At 38.1% G+C, this 15409-nt stretch overlaps 1 protein-coding gene and 1 pseudogene across 15 annotated transcripts in view; both read right to left on the minus strand.

The window, feature by feature from the left end:
• Window positions 1-15409, minus strand: part of ANKS1B (ankyrin repeat and sterile alpha motif domain containing 1B) — a 1131483-nt gene that overhangs the window by 612215 nt on the left and 503859 nt on the right. For all 14 annotated transcript variants that reach the window (XM_082349568.1, XM_082349580.1, XM_082349581.1 and 11 more), the window contains one exon: window positions 10858-11038. In XM_082349568.1, coding sequence (XP_082205694.1) covers window positions 10858-11038 — 181 coding nt within the window. The remainder of the gene's footprint in view (window positions 1-10857; window positions 11039-15409) is intronic.
• LOC309608938 (AP-3 complex subunit sigma-2 pseudogene) overlaps window positions 1-15409 on the minus strand; it is a 510311-nt pseudogene that overhangs the window by 357699 nt on the left and 137203 nt on the right. The gene's annotated exons all lie outside the window — the stretch shown is intronic.

Genomic DNA, 15409 nt, shown 5'->3' on the forward strand with positions numbered 1-15409 from the left:
ACAAAATTGCTCCTGTCTAGGCCAGCAGTGACCTCCACATTGTTAAATCCACTAGTCAATTCTAACTTAGTGCTAATCCTACTCAACTTATCAGCTACATTTGACAGAGTTGATCATTCCCTCCTTTCATTTTTTTAACATCTTTATTAGAGTATAATTACTTTACAATGGTGTGTTAGTTTCTGCTTTATAACAAAATGAATCAGCTATACATATACATATATCCCCGTATCTCCTCCCTCTTGCATCTCCCTCCCACTCGCCCTATCCCACCCCTCTAGGTGGACACAAAGCACCCAGCTAATCTCCCTGTGCTATGAGGCTGCTTCCCACTAGCTATGTATTTTATATTTGGTAGTGTATATGTGTCCATGCCACTCTCTCACTTCGTCCCAGCTTACCCTTCCCCCTCCCCCGTGTCCTCAAGTCCATTCTCTATGTCTGCGTCTTTATTCCTGTCCTGCCCCTAGGTTCTTCAGAACCCTTATTTATTTTTTTTTTTAATTCCTTATATATGTGTTAGCATGCGGAATTTGTTTTCTCTTTCTGACTTACTTCACTCTGTATAACAGTCTCTAGGTCCACCCACCTCAATACAAATAACTCAATTTCATTTCTTTTTTTGGCTGAGTAATATTCCATTGCATATATGTGCCACATCTTCTTCACCCATTCATCTGTTGATGGACACTTAGGTTGCTTCCATGTCCTGGCTATTGTAAATAGAGCTGCAGTGAACATTGTGGTACATGACTTTTTTTTTTTAAATTAATTAATTATTTATTTATTTTTGGCTGTGTTGGGTCTTCGTTTCTGTGTGAGGGCTTTCTCTAGTTGTGGCAAGCGGGGGCCACTCTTCATTGCGGTGCATGGGCCTCTCACTATCATGGCCTCTTTTGTTGCAGAGCACAGGCTCCAGACGCGCAGGCTCAGTAGTTGTGGCTCATGGGCCTAGTTGCTCTGCGGCATGTGGGATCCTCCCAGACCAGGGCTCGAACCCGTGTTCCCTGCATTAGCAGGCAGATTCTCAACCACTGCGCCACCAGGGAAGCCCAACTCTTTTTGAACTATGGTTTTCTCAGGGTATATGCCCAGTAATGAGATTGCTGGGTCGTATGGCAGTTCTATTTTTAGTTTTATAAGGAACCTCCGTACTGTTCTCCATTGTGGCTGTATCAATCTACATTCCCACAAACAGGGCAAGAGGGTTCCCTTTTCTCCACACCTTCTCCAGCATTTATTGTTTATAGATTTTTTGGTGATGGCCATTCTGACCAGTGTGAGGTGATACTTCATTGTAGTTTTGATTTGCATTTCTCCAATGATTAGTAGTGTTGAGGATCCTTTCATGTGTTTGTTGGCAATCTGTATATCTTCTTTGGAGAAATGTCTATTTAGGTCTGCTCATTTTTGGATTCGGCTGTTTGTTTTTTTGATATTGAGCTGCATGAGCTGCTTGTATATTTTGGAGATTAATCCTTTGTCCGTTGCTTCATTTGCAAATATTTTCTCCCATTTGGAGGGTTGTCTTTTCGTCTTGTTTATGGTTTCCTTTGTTGAGCAAAAGCTTTTAAGTTTCATAAGGTCCCATCTGCTTATTTTTGTTTTTACTTGCATTTCTCTAGGAAGTGGGTCAAAAAGGATCTTGCTGTGATTTATGTCATACAGTATTCTGCCTATGTTTTCCTCTAAGAGTTTTATAGTGTCTGGCCCTACATTTAGGTCTTTAATCCATTTTGAGTTATTTTTGTGTATGGTGTTACAAAGTGTTCTAACTTCATTATTTTACATGTAGTTGTCCAGTTTTCCCAGCACCACTTATTGAAGAGGCTGTCTTTTCGCCATTGTATATTCTTGCTCCTTTATCAAAGATAAGGTGACCATATGTGCGTGGGTTTATCTCTGGGCTTTCTATCCTGTTCCATTGATCTATATTTCTGTTTTTGTGCCAGTACCATACTGGCTTGATTACTATAGCTTTGTAATGCAGTCTGAAGTAAGGGAGCCTGATTCCTCCAGCTCTGTTTATTTTTTTCTCAAGATTGCTTTGGCTATTTGGGGTCTTTTGTGTTTCCATACAAATTGTGAAATATTGTGTTCTAGTTCTGTGAAAAATGCCATTGGTAGTTTGACAGGGATTGCATTGAATCTGTAGATTGCTTTGGGTAGTATAGTCATTTTTACAATGTTGATTCTTCCAATCCGAGAACATGGTATATCTCTCCATCTGTTTGTATCATCTTTAATTTCTTTCCTCAGTGTCTTTTGGTTTTCTGCATACAGGTCTTTGTCTCCTGAGGTAGGTTTCTTCCTAAGCATTTTATTCTTTTTGTTGCAATGGTAATGGGAGTGTTTCCTTAATATCTCTTTCAGATATTTCATCATTAGTGTATAGGAATGCAAGAGAGTTCTGTGCATTAACTTTGTAGCCTGCTACTTTACCAAATACATTGATTGGCTCTAGTAGTTTTCTGGTAGCATCTTTAGGATTCTCTATGTATAGTATCATGTCATCTGCAAACAGTGACAGCTTTACTTCTTCTTTTCCAATTTGGATTCCTTTTATTTCTTTTTCTTTGATTGCTGTGGCTAAAATTTCCAAAACTATGTTGAATAATAGTGGAGAGAGTGGGCAACCTTGTCTTGTTCCTGATCTTAGTGGAAATGGTTTCAGTTTTTCACCATTGAGAATGATGTTGGCTGTGGGTTTGTCATATATGGCCTTTATTATGTTTAGGTAAGTTCCCTCTATGTCTATTTTCCAGAGGGTTTTTATCATAAATGGGTGTTGAATTTTGTCGAAAGCTTTTTCTGCATCTATTGAGATGATCATATGGTTTTTATTCTTCAATTTGTTAATATGGTGTATCACATTGATTGATTTGCATATATTAAAGAATCCTTGCATTCCTGGGATAAACCCCACTTGATCATGGTGTAAGATCATTTGAATGTGCTGTTGGATTCTGTTTGCTAGTATTTTGTTGAGGATGTTTCCATTTATGTTCATCAGTGATATTGGCCTGTACTTTTCTTTTCTGTGACATCTTGTCTGGTTTTGGTATCAGGGTGATGGTAGCCTCGTAGAATGCATTTGGGAGTGTTCATCCACCTGTTATATTTTGGAAGAATCTGAGAAGGATAGGTGTTAGCTCTTCTCTAAATGTTTGATAGAATTTGCCTGTGAAGCCATCTGGTCCTGGGCTTTTCTGTGTTGGAAGATTTTTAATCACACTTTCAATTTCAGTGTTTGTGATTGGTCTGTTTGTATTTTCTATTTCTTCCTGGTTCAGTGTTGGAAGGTTGTGCTTTTCTAAGAATTTGTCCATTTCTTACACGTTGCCCATTTTATTGGCATAGAGTTGCTTGTAGTAATCTCTCATGATCCTTTGTATTTCTGCAGTGTCAGTTGTTACTTCTCCTTTTTCATTTCTAATTCTACTGATTTGAGTCTTCTCCCTTTTTTTCTTGATAAGTCTGGTTAATGGTTTATCAATTTTGTTTATCTTCTCAAAGAACCAGCTTTTAGTTTTATTGATCTTTGCAATCATTTCCTTCATTTCTTTTTCTTTTATTTCCGATTTGACCTTTATGATTTCGTTCCTTCTGCTAACTTTGGGTTTTTTGTTCTTCTTTTTCTAATTGCTGTAGGTATAAGGTTAGGTTGTTTGTTTGAGATGTTTCTTGTTTCTTGTGGTAGGACTGTATTGCTATAAAATTCCCTCTTAGAACTGCTTTTGCTGTATTCCATAAGTTTTGGGTCATCGTGTTTTCATTGTCATTTGTTTCTAGGTATTTTTGATTTCCTCTTTGATTTCTTCAGTGATCTCTTGGTTATTTAGTAGTGTATTGTTTAGCCTCCATGTGTTTGTATTTTTTACAGATATTTTCCTGTAATTGAAATCTAGTCTCATAGCGTTGTGGTTAGAAAAGATACTTGATACGGTTTCAATTTTCTTAAATTTACCAAGGCTTGATTTGTGACCCAAGATATGATCTATCCTGGAGAATGTACCATGAACACTTGAGAAGAAAGTGTATTCTCTTGTTTTTGGATGGAATGTCCTATCAATATCAATTAAGTTCATCTTGTTTAATGTATCATTAAAGCTTGTGTTTCCTTATTTATTTTCATTTTGAATGATCTGTCCATTGGTGAAAGTGGGGTGTTAAAGTCCCCTACTATGACTGTGTTACTGTCGATTTCCCCTTTTATGGCTGTTAGCATTTGCCTTATGTATTGAGGTGCTCCTATGTTGGGTGCATAAATATTTACAATTGTTATATCTTCTTCTTGGATTGATTCCTTGATCATTATGTAGTGTCCTTCTTTGCCTCTTGTTATAATCTTTATTTTAAAGTCTATTTTGTCTGATGTGAGAATTGCTACTCCAGCTTTCTCTTGATTTCCATTTGCATGGAATATGTTTTTCCATCCCCTCACTTTCAGTCTGTGTGTGTCCCTAGGTCTGAAGTGGGTCTCTTACAGCATGTATACGGGTCTTGTTTTGGTATCCATTCATCCAGTCTGTGTCTTCTGGTTGGAGGATTTAATCCACTTACATTTAAGGTAATTATTGATATGTATGTTCCTATTACCATTTTCTTAATTGTTTTGGGTTTGTTATTGTAGGTCATTTCCTTCTCTTGTGTTTCCTGCCTAGAGAAGTTCCTTTAGCATTTGTTGTAAAGTTTGTTTGGTGGTGCTGAATTCTCTTAGCTTTTGCTTGTCTGTAAAGGTTTTAATGTCTCCGTCGAATCTGAATGAGATCCTTGCTGGGCAGAGTAATCTTGGTTGTAGGTCTTTCCCTTTCATCACTTTAAATATGTCCTGCCACTCCCTTCTGGCTTGCAGAGTATCTGCTGAAAGATCAGCTGTTAACCTTATGGGGATTCCCTTGTATGTTAATTGTTGCTTTTCCCTTACTGCTTTTAATATTTTTTCTTTGTATTTATTTTTTGATAGTTTGATTATTATGTATCTTGGCGTGTTTCTCCTTGGATTCATCCTGTATGGGACTCTCTGCACTTCCTGGACTTGATTGACTATTTCCTTTCACATATTAGGGAAGTTTTCAACTATAATCTCTTCAAATATTTTCTCAGTCCTTTTTTTTTTTTCTCTTCTTTTTCTGGGACCCCTATAATTCATATGTTGGTGTGTTTAATGTTGTCTCAGAGGTCTCTGAGACTGTCCTCAATTCTTTTCATTCTTTTCTCTTTTTTCTGCTCTGTGGTAGTTATTTCCACTATTTTATCTTCCAGGTCATTTATCTGTTCTTCTGCCTCAGTTATTCTGCTATTGATTCCTTCTAGAGAATCTTTAATTTCATTTATTGTGTTGTTCATCATTGTTTGTTTGCTCTTTAGTTCTTCTAGGCTCTTGTTAAACGTTTCTTGTATTTTCTCCATTCTATTTCCAAGATTTTGGATCATCTTTACTATCATTATTCTGAATTCTTTTCCAGGTAGACTGCCTATTTCCTCTTCATTTTTTTGGTCTGGTGGTTGTTGCCTTGCTCCTTCATTTGCTGTGTGTTTCTCTGTCTTCTCATTTTGCTTCACTTACTGTGTTTGGGGTCTCCTTTTCACAGGCTGCATGTTTGTAGTTCCCATTGTTTTTGGTGTCTGCCCCCAGTGGGTAGGGTTGGTTCAGTGGGTTGTGTAGGCTTCCTGGTAGAGGGTACTGGTGCCTGTGTTCTGGTGGATGAGGCTGGATCTCGTCTTTCTGGTGGGCAGGACCACATCTGGTGGTGTGTTTTCGGGTGTCTGTGAACTTCCTATGATTTTAGGCAGCCTCTCTGCTAATGGGTGGGGTTGTGTTCCTGTCTTACTAGTTGATTGGCATAGGGTGTCCAGCACTGTAGGTTGCTGGTCGTTGAGTGGATCTGGGTGTTAGTATTGAGATGGAGATCTCTGGGAGATCTTTTGCCATTTGGTATTATGTGGAGCCAGGAGGTCTCTGTTGGAGCAATGTCCTGAACTCGGCTTTCCCCCTTCAGAGGCTCAGGCCTGACACCCAGCCGGAGCACCAAGACCCTGTCAGCCACACGGCTCAGAAGATAAGGGAGAAAAAAAAAGTGAAAGAAAGAAAGAGAGAGGGAGGGAGGGAGTGAGCAGGGGAGGGAGGAAGGAAGCAAGGAAGGAAGGGAGAAAGAAAGAAAGAAAGAAAATGAAATAAAATAAAATAAGGTCATTAAAATAAAAAAATTATTAAAAATAAAAAATTTAAAAAAGAAAGAAAGAAAGAAAGAAGAGAGCAACCAAATCAAAAAACAAAGCCACCAATGATACCAGGCGTTAAAAGCTATACCAAAAAAAAGAAAAAAAAAACAGACAGACAGACCCTAGGACAAATGGTAAGGCAAAGTTATACAGACAAAATCACACAAAGAAGCATACACATACACACTCACAAAAGAGAAAAAGGAAAAAATATATATATATTAAAAATAAAAAGGAAGAAAGCAACCAAATCAATAAACAAACCTACCAATGATAATAAGCTTTAAATACTAAACTAAGATAAACATAAAACTAGAAACAAATTAGACTTAGAAAGCAGACCTCCAAGTCTACAGTTGCTCCCAAAGTCCACCGCCTCAGTTTTGGGATGATTCATTGTCTATTCAGGTATTCCACAGGTGTCGCGTACATCAGGTTGATTGTGGAGATTTAATCTGCTGCTCCTGAGGCTGCTGGGAGAGATTTTCCTTTCTCTTCTTTGTTCACCCAGCTCCTGGGGTTCAACTTTGGATTTGGCCTCACCTCTGCATGTAGGTCGCCTGAGGGCGTCTGTTCCCCACCCAGACAGGAAGGGGTTAAAGTAGCAGCTGATTAGGTGGCTCTGGTTCAGTGAGGCCAGGGGGAGGGAGGGGTATGGAATGCAGGTCGAGCCTGTGGCGGCAGAGGCCAGTGTGGTGTTGCAACAGCCTGAGGCGTACCATGTGTTCTCCTGGGGAAGCTGTCCGTGGATCACAGGACCCTGGCAGTGGTGGGCTGCACAGGCTCCCGGGAGGGGAGATGTGGATAGTGACCTGTGCTTGCACACAGGCTTCTTGGTGGCTGCAGCAGCAGCGTTAGTGTTTCATGCCTGTCTCTGGTGTCCACACTGATAGCCGTGGCTCGTGCCTGTCTCTGGAGCTCATTTAGGTGGTGCCCTGAATCTCCTCTTCTCACGCACCCCAAAACAATGGTCTCTTGACTCTTAGGAAGTTACAACTTTTTACTGGACCCCCTCCCGCTAGCTGTGGCGCACTACCTCCCTTCAGGCTGTGTTCATGCAGGCAACCCCAGTCCTCTCCCTGGGATCTGACCTCTGAAGCCTGAGCCTCAGCTCCCAGCCCCCACCCGCCCCAGCAGGTGAACAGACAAGCCTCTCAGGCTGGTGAGTGCTGGTCGGCACTGATCCTCTGTTTGGGAATCTCTCCGCTTTGCCTTCTTCACCCCTGTTGCTGTTTTGTCCTCCATGGCTCCAGAGATTCCCCCCCACCCACTCCCTGTTTCCACCAGTGAAGGGGCTTTCTAGTGTGTGGAAACTTTTCCTCCTTCACAGCTCCCTCCCAGAGGTGCAGGTCCGTCCCTATTCTTTTGTCTCTGTTTTTCCTTTTTTCTTTTGCCCTACCCGTGTATGTGGGGAGTTTCTTGCCTTTTGGGAAGTCTGAGGTCTTCTGCCAGGCTTCAGTAGGTGTTCTGTAGGTGTTGTTCCACATGCAGATGTATTTTTGATGTATTTGTGGGGAAGAAGGTGATCTCCACATCTTACTCCTCCACTATCTTGAATGTCCCCTCCCATTCCCTCCTTCTTAATAACTTTCTTCATATAAATTCATAACACAGCACTCACCAGAAGATGTCCTCCTACCTTGTTGCTTCTCACACTCCTTTGCTGTTGTCGCCTTTTATCACCTCTTTCATCAAGCTCAGGTTTCAGTCCTCTATCTACACTTACTCCATATCATCTACGTAATGATAATGTTCACATTTTTTGTCTTCAGACTGAAACTTCAGCTGCCTACTTGACACAGCTATTCAGATATCTAATAGATATCTCAAACTTAAAATGAACTCCTGGTAGAAAAGGAGTTCATTCCCACCTACACTGTTGGTGGGAATCCAAGTTGGTACAGCCACTATGGAGAACTATATGGAGGTTCCTCAGAAAACAAAAAATAGTTACCATATGATCCAACAATCCCACTCCTGTGCATACATCCAGACAAAACTCTAATTCAAAAAGATACATGCACCCCTATGTTCATAGCAGCACTATTCACAATAGCCAAGACATGGATAAAACCAAAATGTCCATCAACAGATGAATGGATAAAGAAGATGTGGTACTTATATACAACAGAATACTACTCAGCCATAAAAAAGAACAAAATAATGCCATTTGCAGGAACATGGACGCAAATAGAGATTATCATACTAAGTGAAGTAAGTCAGAAAGAGAAAGACAAATACCATATGATATCATTTATATGTGGAATCTAAAATATGACACAAATGAACCTATCTATGAAACACAAACAGACTCACGGACATAGAAAACAGACTTGTGACTGCCAAGGGGGAGGGTGTTTGGGGGGGGAGGGATGGGGTTGGAGGTTAATTTTAGTAGATGTAAGCTATTATACATAGAATAGATAAACAACAAGGTACTATTGTATACCACAGAGAACTATATTCAATATCCTATGATAAACCATAATGGAAAAGAAAATATAAAAAAAGAATGAATCACTTTGCTATACAGCAGAAATTAACACAACATTGTAAATCAACTATACTTCAATTAAAAAAAATGAACTGGTATTTCTCCCTGTTCACAAAATCTGCTCTTCCCAGGACCTGTCTCATGTTAGATGACAGTAAAAACCATTTTTACAATTGTTTAGGACAAAAACCTTGCAGTTTTCCTTAACTCTTCTCTTTCTCTCATGCACTACATCTACTCTATCATGAAATGCTATAGGCTCAATCTTAAAAAATACATCCAACATCCCTCAGTTTCTCTCTACCTCCACTGCTTCGCCTTTGACCTGAGCTGACTTCCTCTCTCATCTTAATGCAATGCTACAATAACCTCCTACTGGCCTTCCTGCTTTCACACTTATCCTCCTTCTCCAGTCCATTCTCAACACAAGATTTGAAGTAATTTTCATAAAATAGAAGTTACATCATGTCACTCTCCTGAAAGACCTGAAATGACTCCCCATTTCACCCTGAGTAAAAGCCAAAGTTCTTAAAATGGCCTATGTTAGGTCCTACATGACCCATCCCTCTCTTCCTTCTCATCTAAAAATATTCCCTATTTCAACGAATGGCAGTCAGATTTGACTCATCTGCTGAAGCAAGAAACTTTAGAGCTTTCCTTGAACTTTTCTTCCTCACCATCACACCTCTGATCAGTTGCCATGACCTGTTGATAACTCTTTCCTTGTATCTCTCAAATCCATTTATATTTTCCATTGCTGCTCCCTACCTCCCTACCTCCAATCTCATCTCAACTCAAATCTATCTGCTACATATTAATACTAAGGTGATCTTTCTAGTTAAATGCTAACCCATTCATATCATCCAAGTCTGTCTACCTCCAAAGGTCTCCCCCTTTACCCACCTTTTTCTGATGATTCTTAAGTGATACTTAGATTACATAATATGTTGCCTAACAAGTAGGAAGCTTTAATTATAATTCAGGCTACTTTTGAAATGGCTCTCTGTTATAATAAATTCATTGGGTCACTTATTCGAAGTGTTTTGCAGCATACAATTCGTTTGTGAGGTTGTTATGTATTAGTCTTTGTTCTATTAACACTTGACATTTTTATAAAGATTAATTTTTTGTGCATGCAATCATTTATAAAATAAACAGTAGATTTACCCATTAACTTAGATTATACTTTTAAGTCAAGAAAAAGTCAGCCACCTTGGCATGAGTACAGATGTACAGTAGGCTCTTCTTATCTTAAAATTACTACAGATTTCAAACAAAATAATATTAAAGAAGAAAAAATAATATTAAACAATAATGATAATACTAAATAAGAATATTAATTTTCATAGTTTCCAAAATGCTTCACATAAATAAGCTCATTTATTACTACAACTACCCAGAGAGTAGATATTATTTCCCCTTTTCAGAGGAGCAAATTAAAGATCAGAGAAGTTAAGTGGTTTGATGGAAAATATCTAGCAAATCAGTGACAGAACTGACTCAGGAACTTGTTCTCTTTCATTATATACCATGTGCTAATGCCTTTATATTCAGGTGCTTAAATACAATGTATAACAAACCATCCAAGTGTAAGATAATGAAATGCTACTTTTTTAAGTAGATAAATGCCCACCTTAAACATTTTATTTTGTGAAATTAAAAGTTTTACTTTTCAATGTAAAACAACTCAGCATTGTCCTTCCACATAATTACTAAATATCAGTCTGTTCTAAAATTTTTGATGTAACATGGAGGTGACATATTACATTAAGAAACCATAGTAACATACTATTCGAAACCATTTCAACTGTTAAAAGGTTACATTTTGGTTCTGTTTAAAGGTCAGACCTGAAAATATGATGATGATTACATTTCTCCACACATTTTGTATGGTGCCATTAAAGTCCTGGCATGAAATCACTATCTTTAATATCTAACTACTGAAAGGCCATTAGTGTATTCAAAAAGAATATTATACCACACTCTGACAAAAATGGTAAGCCTCTACATTGCCACACATGTAGGTGAACGAAAAACACAATGAGATTTATATGAAGATTCCTCTTAAGTCCCCTAACTCATAAAGGCTTTGGTTTTAAAAGCTCAAAAAATATAGCTGCATAAATGAACTGCTTTACCTGTACGGCCAGTTCCCTCGTTCTTGACTTCTGTGGTTGCCACAGAAGAGGTGAGTGGACTAACAGGAGGGCTGGAAGTAAAGCTTGTACACCCTGTAGATGTGTTGATTTCGAAATATTCTTGGTTGTGATTCATTCGATGAAAATCCAGAGAAGACACAATAGATGTTCGTTGTTTAGGCTAAAATAAATGAGCATGATGAGAGTATTAATATGATCATGTTCATCTTCAGCCCAATCTCCCCATCAATTTAATCTAAGTGATTTTTTTCAGTTAAACTGTCTGTTTTTTATATATAAAATATACTTGTGCTTTACAGAGAGACATTAAATAATCCCTTGATTAGTTAAATAATAAAAAATTGTTTAATGAAAAAATATCATGGCATAGTTGATAAAATAAGTTAGACTTTTTGTTAGATTTTCCCAGAAGACTGAAAAAATACAGTGTGCAGAATTTCTCTTAATGATCAATTCAGAATGTTGCAATTTTGAGTCACCTTTCGTTCAACTAATACTTATTAAGGACTTGGCATTTGCCAGACTCTGAGGATATAGAATCTAATAATAAAAGGGCCCTTACAACATTGAAGCAAAATTAAGGCAGTTCCTTTTTTTTTTTTTTATTCTCTATATAGTCCAAGGAATTGGTGGCATTAGATATTGTCCCCAAGTACCATATGCTGGAATTTTATCATCAGAATTAAGTAAAGTTGTATAGAACATTTTCCAGGATCTAAGAATCTACTTGGTATTTGTAGTGGACTTTGATTTTCTTTTTTAAGGATTTAAATTAATCCCCAAATAGCAAGAAAAGTCAATTTAAACACAAAAGGTAAAATCATGGAGTAACAGCAGATATAATCTATACCCTTTATCAGTAATGGATTGTTCCCTATAGCAGTTTTCTGGTTTTTTCCACAATTTTAATTATATTCACTTTTTTTTTTCCTGCTTAGCAGAGCTTCAAACATCATCCTTCAGAAAAGCTGCAGTCTTTTTGGCTCTCAGGATTGTGCACATTTCCTAAGAATTAATCCAAGTTTTCTTACTTTTTATTCCTCTTATTCATTATTAATGAAATATTAACAATTTCTTGTAATACTCGATAAGAGATTAACTACAATCTCTTTGTAATAGAGTTTATTATACTTTACTTTCCCCAAAGTACAATAAACTTTTGTTTTACTAACACTTTCACTGCCCTAAAATACTTGTTAATTTTATCACTGAATTCCACAATTATTTTCCTGCAGAATATTCAAGTTACCCTGTCTCTTCCAGCTCATCATGTTTTTTTTCAAAGTACACATCACTTAGTCTATAATCTAAAATAGACAATGATATTGAAATGTATTTTTCAGAGTTTTTTTTACATAAGGTGTACAGATTATCATAATATGCTTTATACTTTCACCATTGCACTATTTTTATGGGAGAGGTTGAAAGGCATATATATGGTTATACAAGAGGGTAAGTCATTTATTATTACAACACATGAACTCAGTAATGAAATTCAAATTAGTACCCACATAGGACTCAGTTGCTTTCGAAGTATGAAAGACTGGGGTTCAATGTCATACTTGGTTTCTCATGAAATGTCTCTGTTGGGGGTACTGAATCTCAATTCATATTCAATGTTCTTTCTACTATATAACAGCAATTAAAAGGCATGGAATATGACACTGGCTGCAATGGAAACACAGGTACGTCCATCATTGTGGTTTTGTTTCATTGTGTTGTGTTTTGCTTTTGTTTCACTTTGTATAAAGGCAACAGACCAAATTTATATAATGTTCCTTCTCATAAACATTATAAGAATCAAGCCAACTGATATGTATGACTCCTTTACTTATGTGTCTTAAATACATGTTTCTGAACCTTGACCACCCAACGTTTTAAATGCATGAAAAGCACAATTTGTTATGCAATCATGAAAGCAAACAAACTATTCTTCTGCATTAATTCATTCTACAAATATTTGCTGAGTGTATACTAAATTGTGGATACCTTGGTAAGCAGTATGATAGGAATAAAATGAGTAAGCCATTGTCCCTCTTCTCAAGGTGATTACAGACTTGAAGTGGGAGGAGGGATGGTGCATGAGGGAAGAGACAAGCAATCCAAGGATTATGTGTCAGTATAGTATAGTAGAGTGATAAGCGTCATGATAAGTGGACACAAAATATAAAAGGTGAACCTCTACTTTACGGAGGGGATTAGGAAAGGCTTACACAAGCAGGTGATTGATGGCTGAGTTGATTCTTGATGAAGCAGAGGTGGTAGGCAAACAAAAGAGGATGGGGAGAAGGAAAGTGCAAACTGCAAACAGTTCAGTATGGCTGTAGAGCAGAGTATGCGAAGGTAGTGATGGGTTCAAGCCGTGAGATATTGGATGTTGCAGGGGGACAAATCATAAAGGGCTCTAATGCCATGTTAAGGAGTTTGGTCTTTAACCTGAATATTTTAAGGAACCACTGGATGATTTCTAAGCAAGAGGGTTTCATAGTTGGGTTTGTATTTCAGTAAAATCATTTTAGCAGTTTAGAGAATGAACAGGTAAGGGCAGAATTTGAGGAAGGGAGACTAATTAGGAGGATGTTATAGAATTCCAGCCAAGACATAATGGGGTCCTGAGGTAAAGCAGTTGCAACAGTGTTGGAGATAGCAGATGTTTTTAGGAGATGCTAATGTGGTTATAGCTCTTTAGATGTTGGCGTCTGATTGGATGCGTAGGTTGATTTTAAGGGAGGACTCATAGACTTCTCGATTGGGTAGATGCTAAATGATAAGGTTATTTTTGTGGGAAATACAAATGTATACACTCGTATACCAGAAGTACACAAGACATATGCTTGGATGCTATCGGGACTCAGAATAGACTTCTTAGTCTATATGGTTATGCAAATCTACATGATATTTCCCTTTCTTTCTTTGAACAGAGTACTATGATCTCACTGTATCATAGCTTCAAATAACATACCTGGAGGAAGGGAGACAGGCTAATGGAAATTCTAAAGGGAAGAAACCATTGATCAGTGATCATCTGACCTCATTCTTATTTGCTTCTTCAGAACTGCCTATAGGTTATCATTAGCCAGCTTAAGGAACATTGAGGCAGTGAGGAGTCATTGCCCAAAGTTCTCTGAGCATCTGAGATGATGAAAAATGAGAATCATTATATGTTAGTCATGCTCTAAGAAAGGGATCAGCAAACTATGGCCTGTGGTCCAAATCTGGCCTGCCTCCTGTTTATGAAAATAAAGTTTTATTGGAATACTATGTTCATTCATTCACTTATTGTCTATGACTGCTCTCAACACTACAATGATAGATTTGAGAAGTTGTGACATAGGCCATATTATCCACAACACCTAAAATATTTACTGTCTGGTTCTTTAGAGAAAACGTTGGCCAACCCCTGTTTTAAGGGATCATTTTACACATCACTTTAGTGCTCAACAAAACCACAAGCTAGGTTCCCTTTTATTTCCCAGCCTTATGTGCATTTAGGTTGAGGCCATGTAACTGACTGATTGACCTGTTAGTAGAAGTGAGCCTTCTCCATCCCTCTCTTACTCTCCAGATGATGTAGTTGCAAGATGAAGGAGGGTCATTCAACTCAAATTGGGCTTTATGAGAAGTTGAAATAAACATCCTTTATGTTAAACTATTGAGATTCTGGGTTTGTCTGTGGTGGCCCTAGAACTACTTATCCTAACTAGCACAGAATGCAGTGGCTCACTTAAATGATTTACTCACGATTACATAAGTAGTTAGCACGAAGGGCTTAGATTGGAAGGAATGTTCATGTATTCAAATCCAGAGACAAGTAGATGGTGCCTCAAAACACAAAGCACAGAGGCAGAATTAAAAAGAGATATCTGGGGGCTTCCCTGGTGGTGCAGTGGTTGAGAATCTGCCTGCCAATGCAGGGGACACGGGTTCGATCCCTGGTCCAGGAAGATCCCACATGCCGCAGAGCAACTAAGCCCATGTGCCACAACTACTGAGCCTGTGCTCTAGAGCCCGTGAGTCACAACTACTGAGCCCATGTGCCGCAACTACTGAAGCCCACGCGCCTAGAGCCCGTGCTCCGCAATGAGAAGCCACCGCAATGAGAAGCCTGCGCACTGCAACAAAGAGTAGCCCCTGCTCGCCGCAACTAGAGAAAGCCCGCATGCAGCAGCGAAACCCAACAGAGCCAAAAATAAATACATAAAATAAATAAAAATTTATTAAAAAAAAAAAGATATCTGTGTGGGGAAATAATAGCAATGGGAGAAAAGAATAAAGAGATGGTAGTGATATTAAAAATGGAGATAAAAGAGGATGGGTCTGGAATATTTGCTTAAACTTTCATTTTAATATATTCTATTTTAAAAAATCTATTCTGATGGAATCCTGCTAAGTCATTCAGTATAAGAAAAAAAAAGTGTTTTCACAAATTCACTGAAATTACAAATGGAATTTGCCAAGTTTTAATGTGTAAGATAAGTGGGGCCTCTAAAATATCTCCCCTGCCTCCGTGGTCCAGCACTCATATCTCCCT

Source organism: Balaenoptera borealis (genome assembly GCF_965194805.1).
Source record: "Balaenoptera borealis genome assembly, chromosome: 13".
In the NCBI taxonomy this organism is placed as follows: Eukaryota; Metazoa; Chordata; class Mammalia; order Artiodactyla; family Balaenopteridae; genus Balaenoptera; species Balaenoptera borealis.